General features: G+C 38.4%; 1 protein-coding gene across 1 annotated transcript; it reads left to right on the top strand.

Moving 5' to 3' along the window:
• The first annotated feature begins 2907 nt into the window (after positions 1-2907).
• Positions 2908-7253, top strand: LOC127852439 (uncharacterized protein K02A2.6-like). The gene is made up of 4 exons (XM_052386394.1): positions 2908-3631; positions 3727-4336; positions 5438-6481; positions 6827-7253. Exons 1-4 carry the CDS (start codon positions 2908-2910, stop codon positions 7251-7253), a joined length of 2805 nt encoding a protein of 934 aa, XP_052242354.1.
• The last annotated feature ends 6649 nt before the right edge of the window (positions 7254-13902 follow it).

Genomic DNA, 13902 nt, shown 5'->3' with positions numbered 1-13902 from the left:
GTTTATCAGCAACTTATTAATTCTCTATTGACTGCGCTGAATTGTTCTGGTACAGTAGTACTCATTGATGCCTTTTAAAATGGTAATGTGATGTAACAGGCTTGCGGCTTAATTTGCCCTTAGTCCCTAGAAATAGGCCCCAGCTTGGAACTCGCATCAAAGACCTTCAGACTGATAAGAGTGGAACACAAATTGATATGGTACACGGTTTATTGATGAGGTCGGTAGTTTTGGTGTGATTATCAAGGATTTGTGTTTTAAATAGGGTTTATTGTTGTTTTAAGTTTGTTAAAAAGCAAGGCCATTAAGTGGGCGGCAGATTTCTTTTTAGCTCACCTGAGCATAATGTGCTCATGGTGAGCTCTTGTGATCGCTTTTGTCCGTCGTCCGTTGTGCGTCGTCAACATTTGCCTTGTTAACACTCTAAAGGCCTCATTTATTGTTATATCTTCATGAAATTTGGTCAGAAGAGTGGTCTCAAAGATATCTTGGATGAGTTCGAAAATGGTTACGCTTGCTTGAAAAACATAAATTTTCCGATCATCATGAAACTTGGTCAGAAGATTGGTACCTATGATATCTTGGACAAGTTCGAAAATGGTTCCGGTTGCTTAAAAACATGGCCACCAGGGGGTGCGGCATTTTCCTTATATGGCTAAATATGGCTTTAGTAAAACCTTGTTAACACTCTGGAGGCCACATTTATTGTCCGATCTTGATGAAACTTGGTTAGAAGATTCATCCTAATTATATCTTGGACGAGTTTGAAAATGGTTTGGGTTGGTTGAAAAACATGTACTCCAGGGGGCGGGAAATTTTTCCTTATATTGCTATAGTAAAATGTTGTTTACACTCTAGATGCCGTATTTATTGTCCGACCATCATGAAACTTGGTCAGAAGATTTGTCCCATTGATATCTTAGATGAGTTGAACAATAGTTACGGTTGGTTGAAAAACATATGCACTTGTCGGCGTTTTATTTCCTTATATGCTTAAATGGCAAAAGTAAAACACTCTAGAGGCCACATTTATTGTCTGAACTTCATGAAACTTGGTCACAAGAATTGTTCCAATGATATTTTGGACGAGTTAAAAAATTGTTCCGGTTGGTTAAGAAACATCGCCACCAGAGGCGGGGCATTTTGCCTTATATTGATATTGTAAAACTTGTTAACACTCTTTAAGTCACATTTTTTGTCCAATCTTCATGAAACTTGGTCAGAATATTTGTTTTAATGATATTTTGGATGTGTACGAAAATGTATCCAGTATGTTGAAAATCGTTGCCGCCAGGGTGTTCACTTTTCATGAAAGTTCAAGTTAGAACATTTGTTCTAATGACATCCTGAGCTGCACAGAACAGGTCAGTTCCCTTGAATCTCTGTTGAGCGACTTTGAGCCTTTCAGGCCCTCTTGTTATTGCTATAGTGAAACATTGTGAACTCTCTATAAGTCACATTTTAGTTCAATCTTAATGAAACATTGATTTACTTTGTAAATGGCTCCGGTGCTCTGAAGAGCATGGTTTCCACGGGCGAGCGTTTTTCTTCTTGTGTACATTATGATGATATCTATGTTTCATGAAGTACTTGTATTATTTTGAACTACACGTTCCCATAATAGTTTAGTTCATTCGGCCCTCAGGTTAGCGCCTTAGTGCCCCTGGCCCTCTTGTTTACATATACGCTTTATAGACAGAAATGTATTCCAATCAACATCTCTATGACTAATTAATGTATTGTTCTGAAAATGTATACAGTTTATCCAAACCTATTTTTGAATTTCATATAGGCAATTTTGCAAGTGTAATCAATTAGAAACAAAGATTTCTTATATCCAGGGATTGATGTGATCAAGGTAAAATGTCACTGTTCAAGAATGTATACATTAATTTGGCCTAATATCTAGAGAATGAATTTAGCTATTGTAATGTCCAGCCGTCAGTCATAATTATGCTAACCTTCGGTTAACCCCGCCCTACACCAATCAGCATCCAGCGTTGCAGACGCAGCGTGTGTGGCGCGTGGCCGGGGTTCGCTCGTAAAGATTCTCAAATATAACGCTGGACTGTATGTACATGAATTTCTGTGTGTGTGTGTGTGTGTGTGTGTGTGTGTGTGTGTGTGTGTGTGTGTGTGTGTGTGTGTGTGTGTGTGTGTGTGTGTGTGTGTGTGTGTGTGTGTGTGTGTGTGTGTGTGTGTGTGTGTGTGTGTGTGTGTGTGTGTGTGTGTGTGTGTGTGTGTGTGTGTGTGTGTGTGTGTGTGTGTGTGTGTGTGTGTGTGTGTGTGTGTGTGTGTGTGTGTGTGTGTGTGTGCGCGCGTGTTAATAAATATATAAACAAACTCCGTCTTTATCTTAACCATCCCTATACGGGTCTGAAACATTACATTGGCGACGAGGATTAATGTGTTAACATGGCTCTTCCGAGTTTTGATAGATTTTCAGTGTCTAGTGACAGCCATTCCGTTAGAATACGATGGGATAAATATGTTAACAAATTAGAAAACTTGTTCGTTGGATTGAGCATCGATTCAAAAAAAGCGAAGGAAGGCGTTGTTACTACATTATGCAGGTGACGAGGTGTATGACATTTACGAGACTTTGGATTGAGAAGGCAACGATTCAAATTACGATGAGACGAAAGCGGCGCTAAAACGACATTTTTCGTCAAATATAAACACGGAATTCGAGAAATTCGAATTTCGAAACCTGAAGCAGCAGCAAGGTGAATTGTTAGATCAATTCACGACACGTCTCCGTAAAAAAGCAGCGAATTGTGGCTTCGCTAACAACGATGATGAAATAAAAAGCCAATTTATCCAAGGTGTATTGTCACAGAAACTGAGAACAAATGTCTCGAGTCTTCCCACAAGCCTCTGTCCGTTCTGTTGAAAATTGCAAGAACGATGGATTTAGCCAAAGCCCAAGCAGAAAGTATGTCTCGCGACCAGCATAGATCACATCATGGATCACATGAGCATGTAGATAAAATTCACAGACGACCAACGACGACGTCAAAGCCGAATCCGTCTGAGCGAAATACACATACAACCACACATCGCCAAGAAAACTCAAGTCAGATACGTAGGGCATCTTCTTGCAGAAATTGTGGTGGACCGTATCCACACCAGAACGGTCGCTGCCCGGCAATCGGATCTAAGTGTAACTACTGTCACAAGGATAACCACTTCATTGCAGTGTGCAGAAAAAGGCTACAATCAGGCCAACGACAAGTGCGGGAGATTAACGCAGAGCTGGATTCCGAGTCCCTGGGCCGAGACTCGAACTCGGAAGAGGAGTACCTATACGGATTATCTGTAAACGCTATCGGCAATAAAAAGGTACCACTCATAAAACTTACAATACAAGGTGTTAAAACAAATGTACTGGTAGATACCGGAAGTAGCATCAATGTGGTGTCCGAGTCAATTCTGTCAAAAATGACACCGCGTCCGAAACCCCGAAAAGCTCAAATAAAAGCATACGCATTCGGTCAAAATATATCTCTGCCGGTTCAGAACACATACACACTCACCATCGAGTCAGACAAGAAATTCGCGACAGCAGTGTTCCATACCATAAAAGACACATCAGAAACTTTAATAAGCTATGAAACAGCCGTCGAACTCGGTATAGTTCGATCATAAATTCGGTAAAATATTGTGACTACGCGGAACTCGGCGACAAGTACAAATCCGAATTCACAAGTCTCGGAAAATTGAAAGACAAACAAATAAAATTCCATATCGACGAAAATGTTGTGCCGTCAAGCCAGCCGGCTAGACGGATCCCGTTTCACGTTCGTGAGCAAGTCGAACAAGAGCTCAATCGGTTAGAGGAGCTGGACGTCATCGAGAAAGTCAACGGACCAACGCCGTGGGTGTCAAACCTAGTGGTAGCTCCAAAGCCGAATGCACCCAAGGAAATTCGTCTATGTGTCGACATGCGCAAAGCCAATCTTGCACTTAAACGAGAACGTCATGTGACGCCATTTTTCGACGACATAGTATCAGAATTAAACGGCTCAACGGTGTTCTCTAAGGTGGATCTGTACAAGGGATTCCACCAGCTGGATCTCTCCGAAGAATCAAGAAATATGACAGTGTTTGCTAGCCATGTAGGCCTACGGCACTACAAACGTCTCAGCTTTGGAGTAAGCATTGCGCCAGAAATATTTCAAAACGAAATCCGACAGGCTCTACAAGGTTTGAAGAAAACGTTAAATATCAGTGACTACATAATCGTGCACGGCAAAACACGACAAGAACACGACACAAATCTGGAAGCGCTTCTGCAAAGATTGCAGGAGAAGGGTCTCACCCTCAATAGACGAAAGTGTGAATTCGGACAATCAAAACTCAAATTTTACGGATACATATTTTCCGACTCTGGAATCTCTTCAGATCTAGAAAAAGTCGCGGCAATCCAGAACATTTACAGGCCGAATAATCAAGCAGAAATCAGGTCGTTTCTCGGCATGACAAAATTATGTTTCGCGATTTACTGTAAACGTATAGAAATTCGTCAGTATGAAATTTCGTGGTTTAATAAAAATCAACAAATTCGTTGACACGTAATTTCGTGAATTTCAATTTTTTTGGGAATACTGACCGTCATAATAATTAAACTTTTATTAAAACAACCAGAGTAATAACGAAGCATAATCTGCTAATCTGTGTTGACAGCAAGACTTGGGGTTAATGTGCACTGAAGCATGAAAGTGTTGCCGAATGCCAATAATAGTCGAAAAGATCAATAAAGCGGCGCACATGTAGGTCCCTGCTCGCTAATTGCCATCAATGTTGTTTTGACACGATGTGCAATTCTCAGCGCAATCGGTCTCTTAGTAGTAAAAATTAAGTAATAAGGTCCCCAAAATACACGTGTGAAAACCGTTATATCTCTTTTAAATTTAATTGGCACTAATTAATATATGTGATAATCTGAAAACTGTTAATTTGACGACGTCACGTAACAAAGTATTATTACCCAGACACTTATCAAGAAAACAACATATTGTATTAACTAGCATATCTCAATCAAACAATGTCTCTTTCAAAATGGTTGAAAACGGAAACAGTTCAGACACGTTCCCCTACTATAGCAGGATTGCCCGACCTTGCAAAGGCTCAGTCTATGACTGAAGCATTATTGACACACGTCGCTAACGATTCAGTGGAAGAAAACATTTTTATTCGGAAATATTTTAATTTATCAAGAAATTGTGTAATGTGACCTACTGAAGTGAAGTAATTATTACAAAAAACGAATCTCTCGGATAACCGAAAACAAAAGAAAATGTCTGAAATGACATTCGGAAATGACCGATTTCTGCTAAAAGAATGTATAAATCATCGTTGGTACTTGAATTCGTGGTTCAGTGGACCAACGAAATCCACGAAAATTCGTACCACACGAAATTTAATGGTTTTACAGTATCCGCGATTACTCAACAATATCCGAACCGTTAAGACGCCTCACTCAAGATAAGGTCGCGTTTGAGTGGACAAATAAGCAAGAGACCGCGTTTAGACAGCTCCAAAACGCACTATCAAGTGATCAAGTCATAACATACTTCGATCCTTCTAACGACACAGAATTATGGGTATACGCCAGTCCTGTCGGTGTTTCTGGAATACTAATTCAGGACAGTAAGATAATTGCATACGGAAGTAGGTCACTCACCCCAGTCGAACAGCGCTACAGTCAAACAGAACGAGAAGCTCTCGCCTGTGTTTGGGGATGCCAACATTTTCATTTATACTTGTTTGGCAAAGCATTTACCTTGATCAGCGATCATCGGTGTCTGGAGTCCATTTTTAACAACACAAAGCAGATCCAGTCAGCCCGTCTTGAACGATGGCGTTTAAGATTGACCACATACAATTTCAAAGTGAAGTACCGTGCTGGAAACCAAGTGATCGCCGACTACTGCTCCAGACATCCGATTCAAAAATTCAAAGCAGACAACGTAGCAGAAGAATACGTTAATTTCCTCGCGAGCAATTCAGTGCCAAAATCGTTAACCCTCTCAGAGGTCGCGCGTGCCACCCAGACAGACTGTGTGATTCAGTGTGTAATTCAAGCTGTTAAATACAACACTTGGGACAAACAAAATTGCTCGCAGCCAGACAGTTATTGCCGTTATCTAAACGTTCGCGAAGAACTGACCGTGGTATCACTCTCAGATGGACATATTTTATTGCGTGGCACCCGATTGTGTATCCCAGAATCATTGCAGCATAAGGCCATTAACCTGGCACACGAGGGTCACCAGGGTCGAATCCGTTGTAAATCATTGCTGCGTGAAACCTGTTGGTTCCCATTCATGGACAAACTCATAGACGACAAATGCAAACAGTGTATACCCTGCATGTCCGCATCAGACGAAACAGTACAAGAACCAGTTAAGCCAAGCCCGTTGCCTAAGCGTCAGTGGGATGAAATTTCGGTTGATTTCTGTGGCCCAATGCCTTCTGGGTAACACGTTATGGTAGTTATTTGTGACTACTGTAGATATCCAGTGGTCGAAAAACTCAACAGCGTAGCTGCACAAGCCGTCATCCCATAGCTAGAGAGAATCTTTGGACTGTTTTCCATACCAAACGTCGTCAAAACCGACAACGGATCGCCGTTCAACAGCCATACATTCTCAGAATTTGCCGCTCAGCTCGGGTTCAAACACAGAAAAATAACACCCCTTCACCCAAAAGCCAACGGTACAGCAGAGGCTTTTATGAAACCTCTAGTTAAATGTATGAAAACAGCACTGGCGTCCGGACAAAACTACAAATCAGAACTTACCAATTTTCTTATGAATTACAGAAGCACCCCGCACCCAAGCACAGGAGTTTCACCATTTGAACTAATGTTCAACCGCAAAATGAAAACAAAACATCCGAAAGTCAAGCAGAAAAACAAATACTACGCCGATAAACGGAATAAATCAAAAGCACCTGCTTTACGGCCAGGAGACAAAGTTCTGGTCAAACAGCAGGTGCGAAACAAACTCGATACACCGTTTTCGCCAGTTCCCGGAAGTGTCGTGTCGCGCAAGAATTCTATTATTACGGTTCGACATAAGGATCGAATCCTTACACGCGACGCCTCTCACCTCAAGCCTGTGCTGGCTTTACCGCCATCTCACGATGACATCGTACGCCAGGAAATAGCCGTCCATCAACCCGTACAACAACCGCTCAGACGTTCGAGTCGTGAAAGAAAGCCGCCGCGAAAATACGACAATGACTAACAAACAGCGAAATGTGCCGCATGGTACTACAGTTTGTGTGAGAAAAACGTGCGCGCTAGTGTATTGTTCATGAATGGATTAATTAATAATGCTCATTTAAATACAGACCGGACTATAAATACACGTTTAATAACTGCATGCATATGATCAAATCAGCGCCTTATATACATATGTGTGTAATTAAAGTGATACAGGTAATAATAAACCCTGTAAATCATAATATTATTGTGAAACAAATGTGCCAACAACGATCTGCTGCAACTATATTTTATAATTGGTTGAAAAATGCCTAAGATTTGCTATAACCCATTAAGTCTGTTCTCATACCTTGCCAGACAAAATCAACAAAATTTATTGCAGAAAGCCTGTTCGCACATTTGTTAGTAATTAGCGCTTAATCGCATTTTCACATCGGATAATGGTTTTATCAGCGCCGTTCCCGTAAATTCAAGACAATCTGACCGAAAGCTGACATATGTCATCAAGGAAATTAACTTTCTATCTCGGATCAGCCGCCAGCTCGTGGATGAATGACTGTTTTCCCAACAAGACTATCAACGTGTTAAATTAGTTCCATTATACTCTTGTTTTGATAAACAATTTGATAGCATGAGATATGCAGTTCGAAAATATTTTGTTTTTCACAGGAAGGAAAGGACACTCTCCAGACACTCTACTTTTTAATCTAAATTTACTTTATGTAATAATTTGAAATATGCATTTTGTTATTTTGAAGATAGAAGGGATGTAATGTCCAGCCGTCAGTCATAATTATGCTAACCTTCGGTTAACCCCGCCCTACACCAATCAGCATCCAGCGTTGCAGACGCAGCGTGTGTGGCGCGTGGCCGGGGTTCGCTCGTAAAGATTCTCAAATATAACGCTGGACTGTATGTACATGTATTTCTCTGTGTGTGTGTGTGTGTGTGCGCGTGTTAACAAATATATAAACAAACTCCGTCTTTATCTTAACCATCCCTATACGGGTCTGAAACATTACAGCTATTGTGATGTAAGTAATATAGATAGTACAATCATTTCATTTTTGTTTGCATATTGGAAACATGGGGTCATTGTCTATGGTCACTTTTAGTAAATATCGAGAAATCGATTTTTACACTTACAATTTTAGTATGTCTCGTGGGATATTTTGCAACTTGGAAAAATCCTGAATTACTTGCTAGCTTAAATAACTTATATACTAAACAAACAGTTTGATTTTGAAAAAAAGCGGCAGAAACTCTGACAAGAACCTGAAAGTTCGAGCACGCTGTCCTTTTTATAGCTCTTGTGGTAAAGATTAGTTTGATGTAATAATGTCAAAACTATAAAATACCACCTCCTGAAGATATAGAGAATAATAGGTTAGTGTTGTTTATAGATCTGGTTTATCATGCGATGCTTAGAAAACAAAAAGCACGAGCCTTGGCGAGTGCTTTTTCGTTTTCGTTCCGAGCATAATAAACCTGATCTATAATCAACACTTAGGCAATCATTTTTATATATTCTGTTTTACGGGACCGCCGACCCTAATTTTTGCCAAATTGAAACAAAAATAAAATTCAATAACCTTTATTTTATTTTCATTTTTCCCGCCGACCGTGCAATTTCATAACGTTGAAACATAAAATTTGTCAACGATTTTTACCTATTCCCTGAAATACCCGGATAAAAAATGGACTTAACCCGACGCTTGCTTAGTATCGGTTTTTGCATTGGTCGTTTTTATTGAAAACAATTGCCATTAGCCAAGAACGAGGGCCGATCGAGCTTTTCGAGTCATCGCCGAACGACAAATGACTTACGTATTGTTCGCGGATGTAGGCGAATACGATTTTACGTTGCTATTCACACATCTCTCTCTATATTGCGGAGGATACCGACGATAGTCGATTTATCCCGATTTAGATGGCATGTTTTTTTACACACGTCCAAGATGGCGGCAAGCAGAGGGGAAATTTGCGATAAGCGGCGGAAATGATAAATAACTTTGAAATTGACAACGAATATCATATGGTTATTGGGGAATAATGTAATGCGTGTGCCATTTAACGCAAAATACTATGTTTGAGATAAAAAAACAAATATTTATTATGAATATGCAAAGTGAATGTGCGTCAGGGAAACCAGTGTTCGAAAATTGGAGTTCAGTCTACTCACAAAGTTAAAGCATTAAAAATGAGTATCGTTCAAAAATGGAAAGACAAACATGATTTGATTTATATGTTAGTGGATCTGTGTATAATCAGATTCATATGCATATTCTGCTTTATTATGTTTGTCACGCTGTACAATTTACAGAAATAGCATTGAAATGAGGATGTCAAGTGCAAGATATTGAAAGGTAAACAAATTAAATATATTATTTTAACTCCATTTAATACATCATTAACACACCAAGAACACTAAAACGTGTTTTTTATATTTGTTAATGTTTACACCATATGATATTTTATTTAAAACAAAATGCTGAATTAATTAATACTCTAAGAGGTTGTCATTAAATGGTGTATTTAAGAATCTAAAGATTATTGCAAGTTTATTATGCATGTGGAAGGATATTAACTATACGTTGTCTTCATTCTAAGAAGACATTAAAGCAGCACATTATAATATGAAAATGCTGTCAAACATGCACTTAACAATTTTAATTATGTTCTTATAATCATATTTATAATTTTTATCGCGCTATTGTTCCCAGTTTAATGGTCTATCGCGCTAATTTTCCCAATCCAAATGGCACAGGCTTTAACAAAAAAAAGCAAAATAAATCACTGAATTTTGTTGAGTGTATATATCAAACAACACTGGATAGAAAGCCCTCACACTTATTGCTAATCCTTAACATAATGCTTGTTTGATTGCTATCACACTGATTGATAGTTAAAACTGCATATTAACATTTTATTTTTAAACAATGAACATCATACAAAGTAAATAAATTAACTTATAACAGATGAGATGTATTTCACAGCAAACCAGCATTTTTAAAGATTGCATTGCAGGCTTTGGACTTTCAAGGTGCCATGTAGGAAAGCTAGTGTTAGAAGTACAACAACATCACCACTACTACACTATACATGTACTACACTACACACCTGGCGTATTTAGTCTCTATTAAAGTAATATACATGCAAAAGGTCCTTTACCTATAAATATATATAAAAGTTTGTCAACTAGTATTATAAAAAGCTTCTACAACAGTGTAATGAGATATATAAACCACTTAAAGGTATACATAAGGTTAAATTGGCTGAGATTTAACATTTTCAAAAATAAAAAAATATCGGTTTAGACTGTTTTATTTATTTATTTTTTTTGGTCGACTGCTCACTTTAATAATAATTTCTTGGTCCAGAAGTGCCGAACATCTTGGGAGACACTTATGTCAGCGATGTTCTCTCCTGTGCGTGTTTTCGTTTGGCGATCGTTTAACTCGAGATACTACACACCATTCGAGTCTACACGGAGGCGAACGTCTCCCCACCTAACAAGATACAAGAATCTGTTTTAATGTCAGATATGAACAACAATTAAAGACAGCATTTAAGTTGAAGCGGATGTACTTTGTGAAATGGGGTGAAAAATAATGAGAACAATTGGTACATATTTTGTGTGTTTGTGTTTTAAAAAGGTTTCTTACCGCAAATTGTATTGCTCCGTGGTTCCTCGCACACCAAAATGACGGCAGTTGTTCAACCAGATTGTATTTAGCAAGGCCTTCGGAGACTCGAGGCCAAGGAACCCCTTCTCCCAGAGCAGATCGATGTCGGTATCAATCCGCGGATGGGCCTCCCTAGGACGTTTCCCTGACCCTAAATTGATGATTGATATTCCTTATACTGTTTCATTTAACTTTTCACCTATATTTTTTATTTCAATTTTTTTTTTAGTATTCTATCTTTCGTAGGCTTACAGTATTACTGTTTAATGTGACTTTTCGACTTTTATTTATAAATTGTAACTTTATGTCGCCAGCGTAATAGTTTCTTACAGACTACACTTGTGATTTGTTCCCAATTTTGTCATAAATGATACGTTTTCTGTTTCAATATGTTATTTTGACAATTTCGTTTAGTTATAACCGTTCATTCTTAATTTTACCTGTTTCTTAAGACTTTTTTTCTTTTCATTGTAGGTGTCCCTTGTGAGTGCAAATTGGGCTCCAGTCCCCGTCATGACTGAACATCCATAGCGATGTCGTTTCAGGTACCTGTCAACACTAGCGATGATGCCACGGAGGGAGCTTGGTTCAAAATCTGTGCCATTTGACTTTTTAAGGAACAACATGAAAGTGGCCAAATACTCATCAAGAAGAGTTGGTTCTATGTGGTGGATTTATTTTGATATAGCTTTTGACATTAGAAACCTTTTAAATTTGTTTATGTCAGACAAGGTCTTCGCTACAGTCTTTCATTTTGGACAATGAAATCACCAACATCAGTGAGGTTAACATCTAAAAACTCTTTATTGTCAGGCAGGTCTGGAATATGATTTAAAGTTGGGGGATGTCATTGCTACTGGATGGTGCATCAGAACCAAAGTTACTACTGGGGCTGGTTTCATTCTCAGTTGTCAATTCAATCTCATTTGTAAACAAAATACATGGATCAAACCCATATTGTTCCTGGAACTGACTTAGTGTTAATTCCATTGTTTCAGTTGCTTGTTGCTCATTTTCATTATTTAATTCATCCCAAATTAGTGAGAAATTGGCTTTGTTAAATTCGTCAGACATTTTGAGGTGTTACAATTTCGCAGACAATTGTGTTCTATTATCAAAGGGGAGCAACTCGAACTGACTCCGTCAAAGGGGAGCAACAACAACAGAACCTATTTGCAACATAGTGTTAAAGTTACCTTAGCTAATACTTGAAGTTAATGACAATAAATGACAACAAACACGTTTTTTTACTACTTTTATTAGTTTTAAGTCATTAAATTGACAAACATTTGATATTGTTTTATTAATGATGCACTTGGCAAATACAGGTGACGAGGTGCGTGGGAAAAAAGTAGTCCCGGTTTGGCAGTTGATGACGTCATTTCGTGCCGTTGATTATAGCCGTGCCATTGATTATAGCCGAAATTTTATAAACACGACTTTCATCAACCGAATTTAAAAGTGGGATTAAAGTTTTTCCCAGTTTCTCAAATATATATATGTGTATATGTTTGTGTTCGCCTTTTGGTTAAGACTGACACTAAGTAAACACAAAAGGCCTTATCGATACAAGTGTTAATGGCTATATCAGGTATTCATTGATTCGTCAATGAATCAGAACATTGATCAGAAAATAAGCATATTTTGTATTTTTAGCTCACCTGAGAACAACGTGCTCATGGTGAACTTTTGTGATCGCCTTTTGTCCGTCGTCCGTCGTGCGGCGTCAACAATTGCCTTGTTAACACTGTAAAGGCCACATGTATTGTCCAATCTTCATGAAATTTCTTCATGAAATTAAGTCAGAAGATTGGTCTCAATGATATATCGGATGGGTTTAAAAATGGTTACGTTTGCTTGAAAAACATGGCTGCCAAGGGGCAGGGCATTTTTCCTTATATGTTTATTTATTACTAAAGTAAAATCTTGTTAACACTTTAGAGGCCACATTTATTTCCGATCTTCATGAAAATTGGTCAGAAAATTAATTCCAATAATATCTTCGACGAGTTTAAAAATGATGCCGGTTGTTGGAAAACATGGCCGCCAGGGGGCAGGGCATTTTTCCTTATTTAACAATAGTAAAACCTTGTTAAAACTCTAGAGGCCACATTTATTTTCCGATCTTCATGAAACTTGGTCAGAAGAATTTTCCCAATGATATCTTGGATGAGTTCGAAAATGGTTTTAGTTGATTTATAAACAATCCAAGGGGTCGTGACATTTTTCCGTATATAGCTATAGTAAAACCATGCTAACACTCTAGAAGCCACATATATTGTCCGATCATCATGAAACTTTGTCAGAAGATTTGTCCCAATGATATCTCTGACAAGTTCGAAAATGGTCCCAGTTGCTTGAAAAACATGGCCACCAGGGTGCGGGGCATTTGTCCTTATAAGGCTTCTTGAATCTCCACGAAACTTTGTCAAAATATTTGTTTGAATGATATCTTGGATGTGTATGAAAATGGTTCTGGTCTGTTGAAAAACGTGGCTGCCAGGGTTTTCACTAATCATGAAAGTTGGTTAGAACATTTGTTATAATGACATCTTGGGCTGCACAGAACAGATCAGTTTCTTTGAATATCAGGTAAGCGACTTTGGGCCTTTAAGGTCCTCTTGTTGTTATTGCATATGCTTAATAAACTTGACTGTTAGTGTGACTGACGTTGGTTCTGTATTATATTTTGTAAAAAGATCAATTATGTCTTGAATATATTTTACATGTTTGTTTTCATGGAGCTATACTTTTTTAGATTTTTAAACATAGTATTAAATTAGTTCTGAAAATACGAGTTTTGCCTTCCAAATTAAGGCGATTATCACATCGCTAATGTGAAACAATGCAATTTAGACTTGTGTTCTTTCGGTGAAACTGTCAGTCGACGTTTTTCGCCAAGCAGTGTTTAATAGATTTTAAGATCATATTCTTATATGAACCAATGACCACTTTAGAACCAACATGCATTTAGTTGTGTTATCA

Source organism: Dreissena polymorpha, chromosome 12, assembly GCF_020536995.1.
Source record: "Dreissena polymorpha isolate Duluth1 chromosome 12, UMN_Dpol_1.0, whole genome shotgun sequence".
Lineage (NCBI taxonomy): Eukaryota > Metazoa > Mollusca > Bivalvia > Myida > Dreissenidae > Dreissena > Dreissena polymorpha.
This window is presented reverse-complemented; position numbering and strand designations above follow the sequence as displayed.

Excerpts from the sequence above, each read along its gene's own strand:
- LOC127852439 (XM_052386394.1), top strand. The coding sequence starts at position 2,908 with ATGGATTTAGCCAAAGCCCAAGCAGAAAGTATGTCTCGCGACCAGCAT. Across the intron at positions 3,632-3,726 it reads TGAAACAGCCGTCGAACTCG|ACAAACAAATAAAATTCCAT; the intron begins GTATAGTTCGAT and ends GAAAATTGAAAG. Across the intron at positions 6,482-6,826 it reads TGTGGCCCAATGCCTTCTGG|AAGCACCCCGCACCCAAGCA; the intron begins GTAACACGTTAT and ends TATGAATTACAG.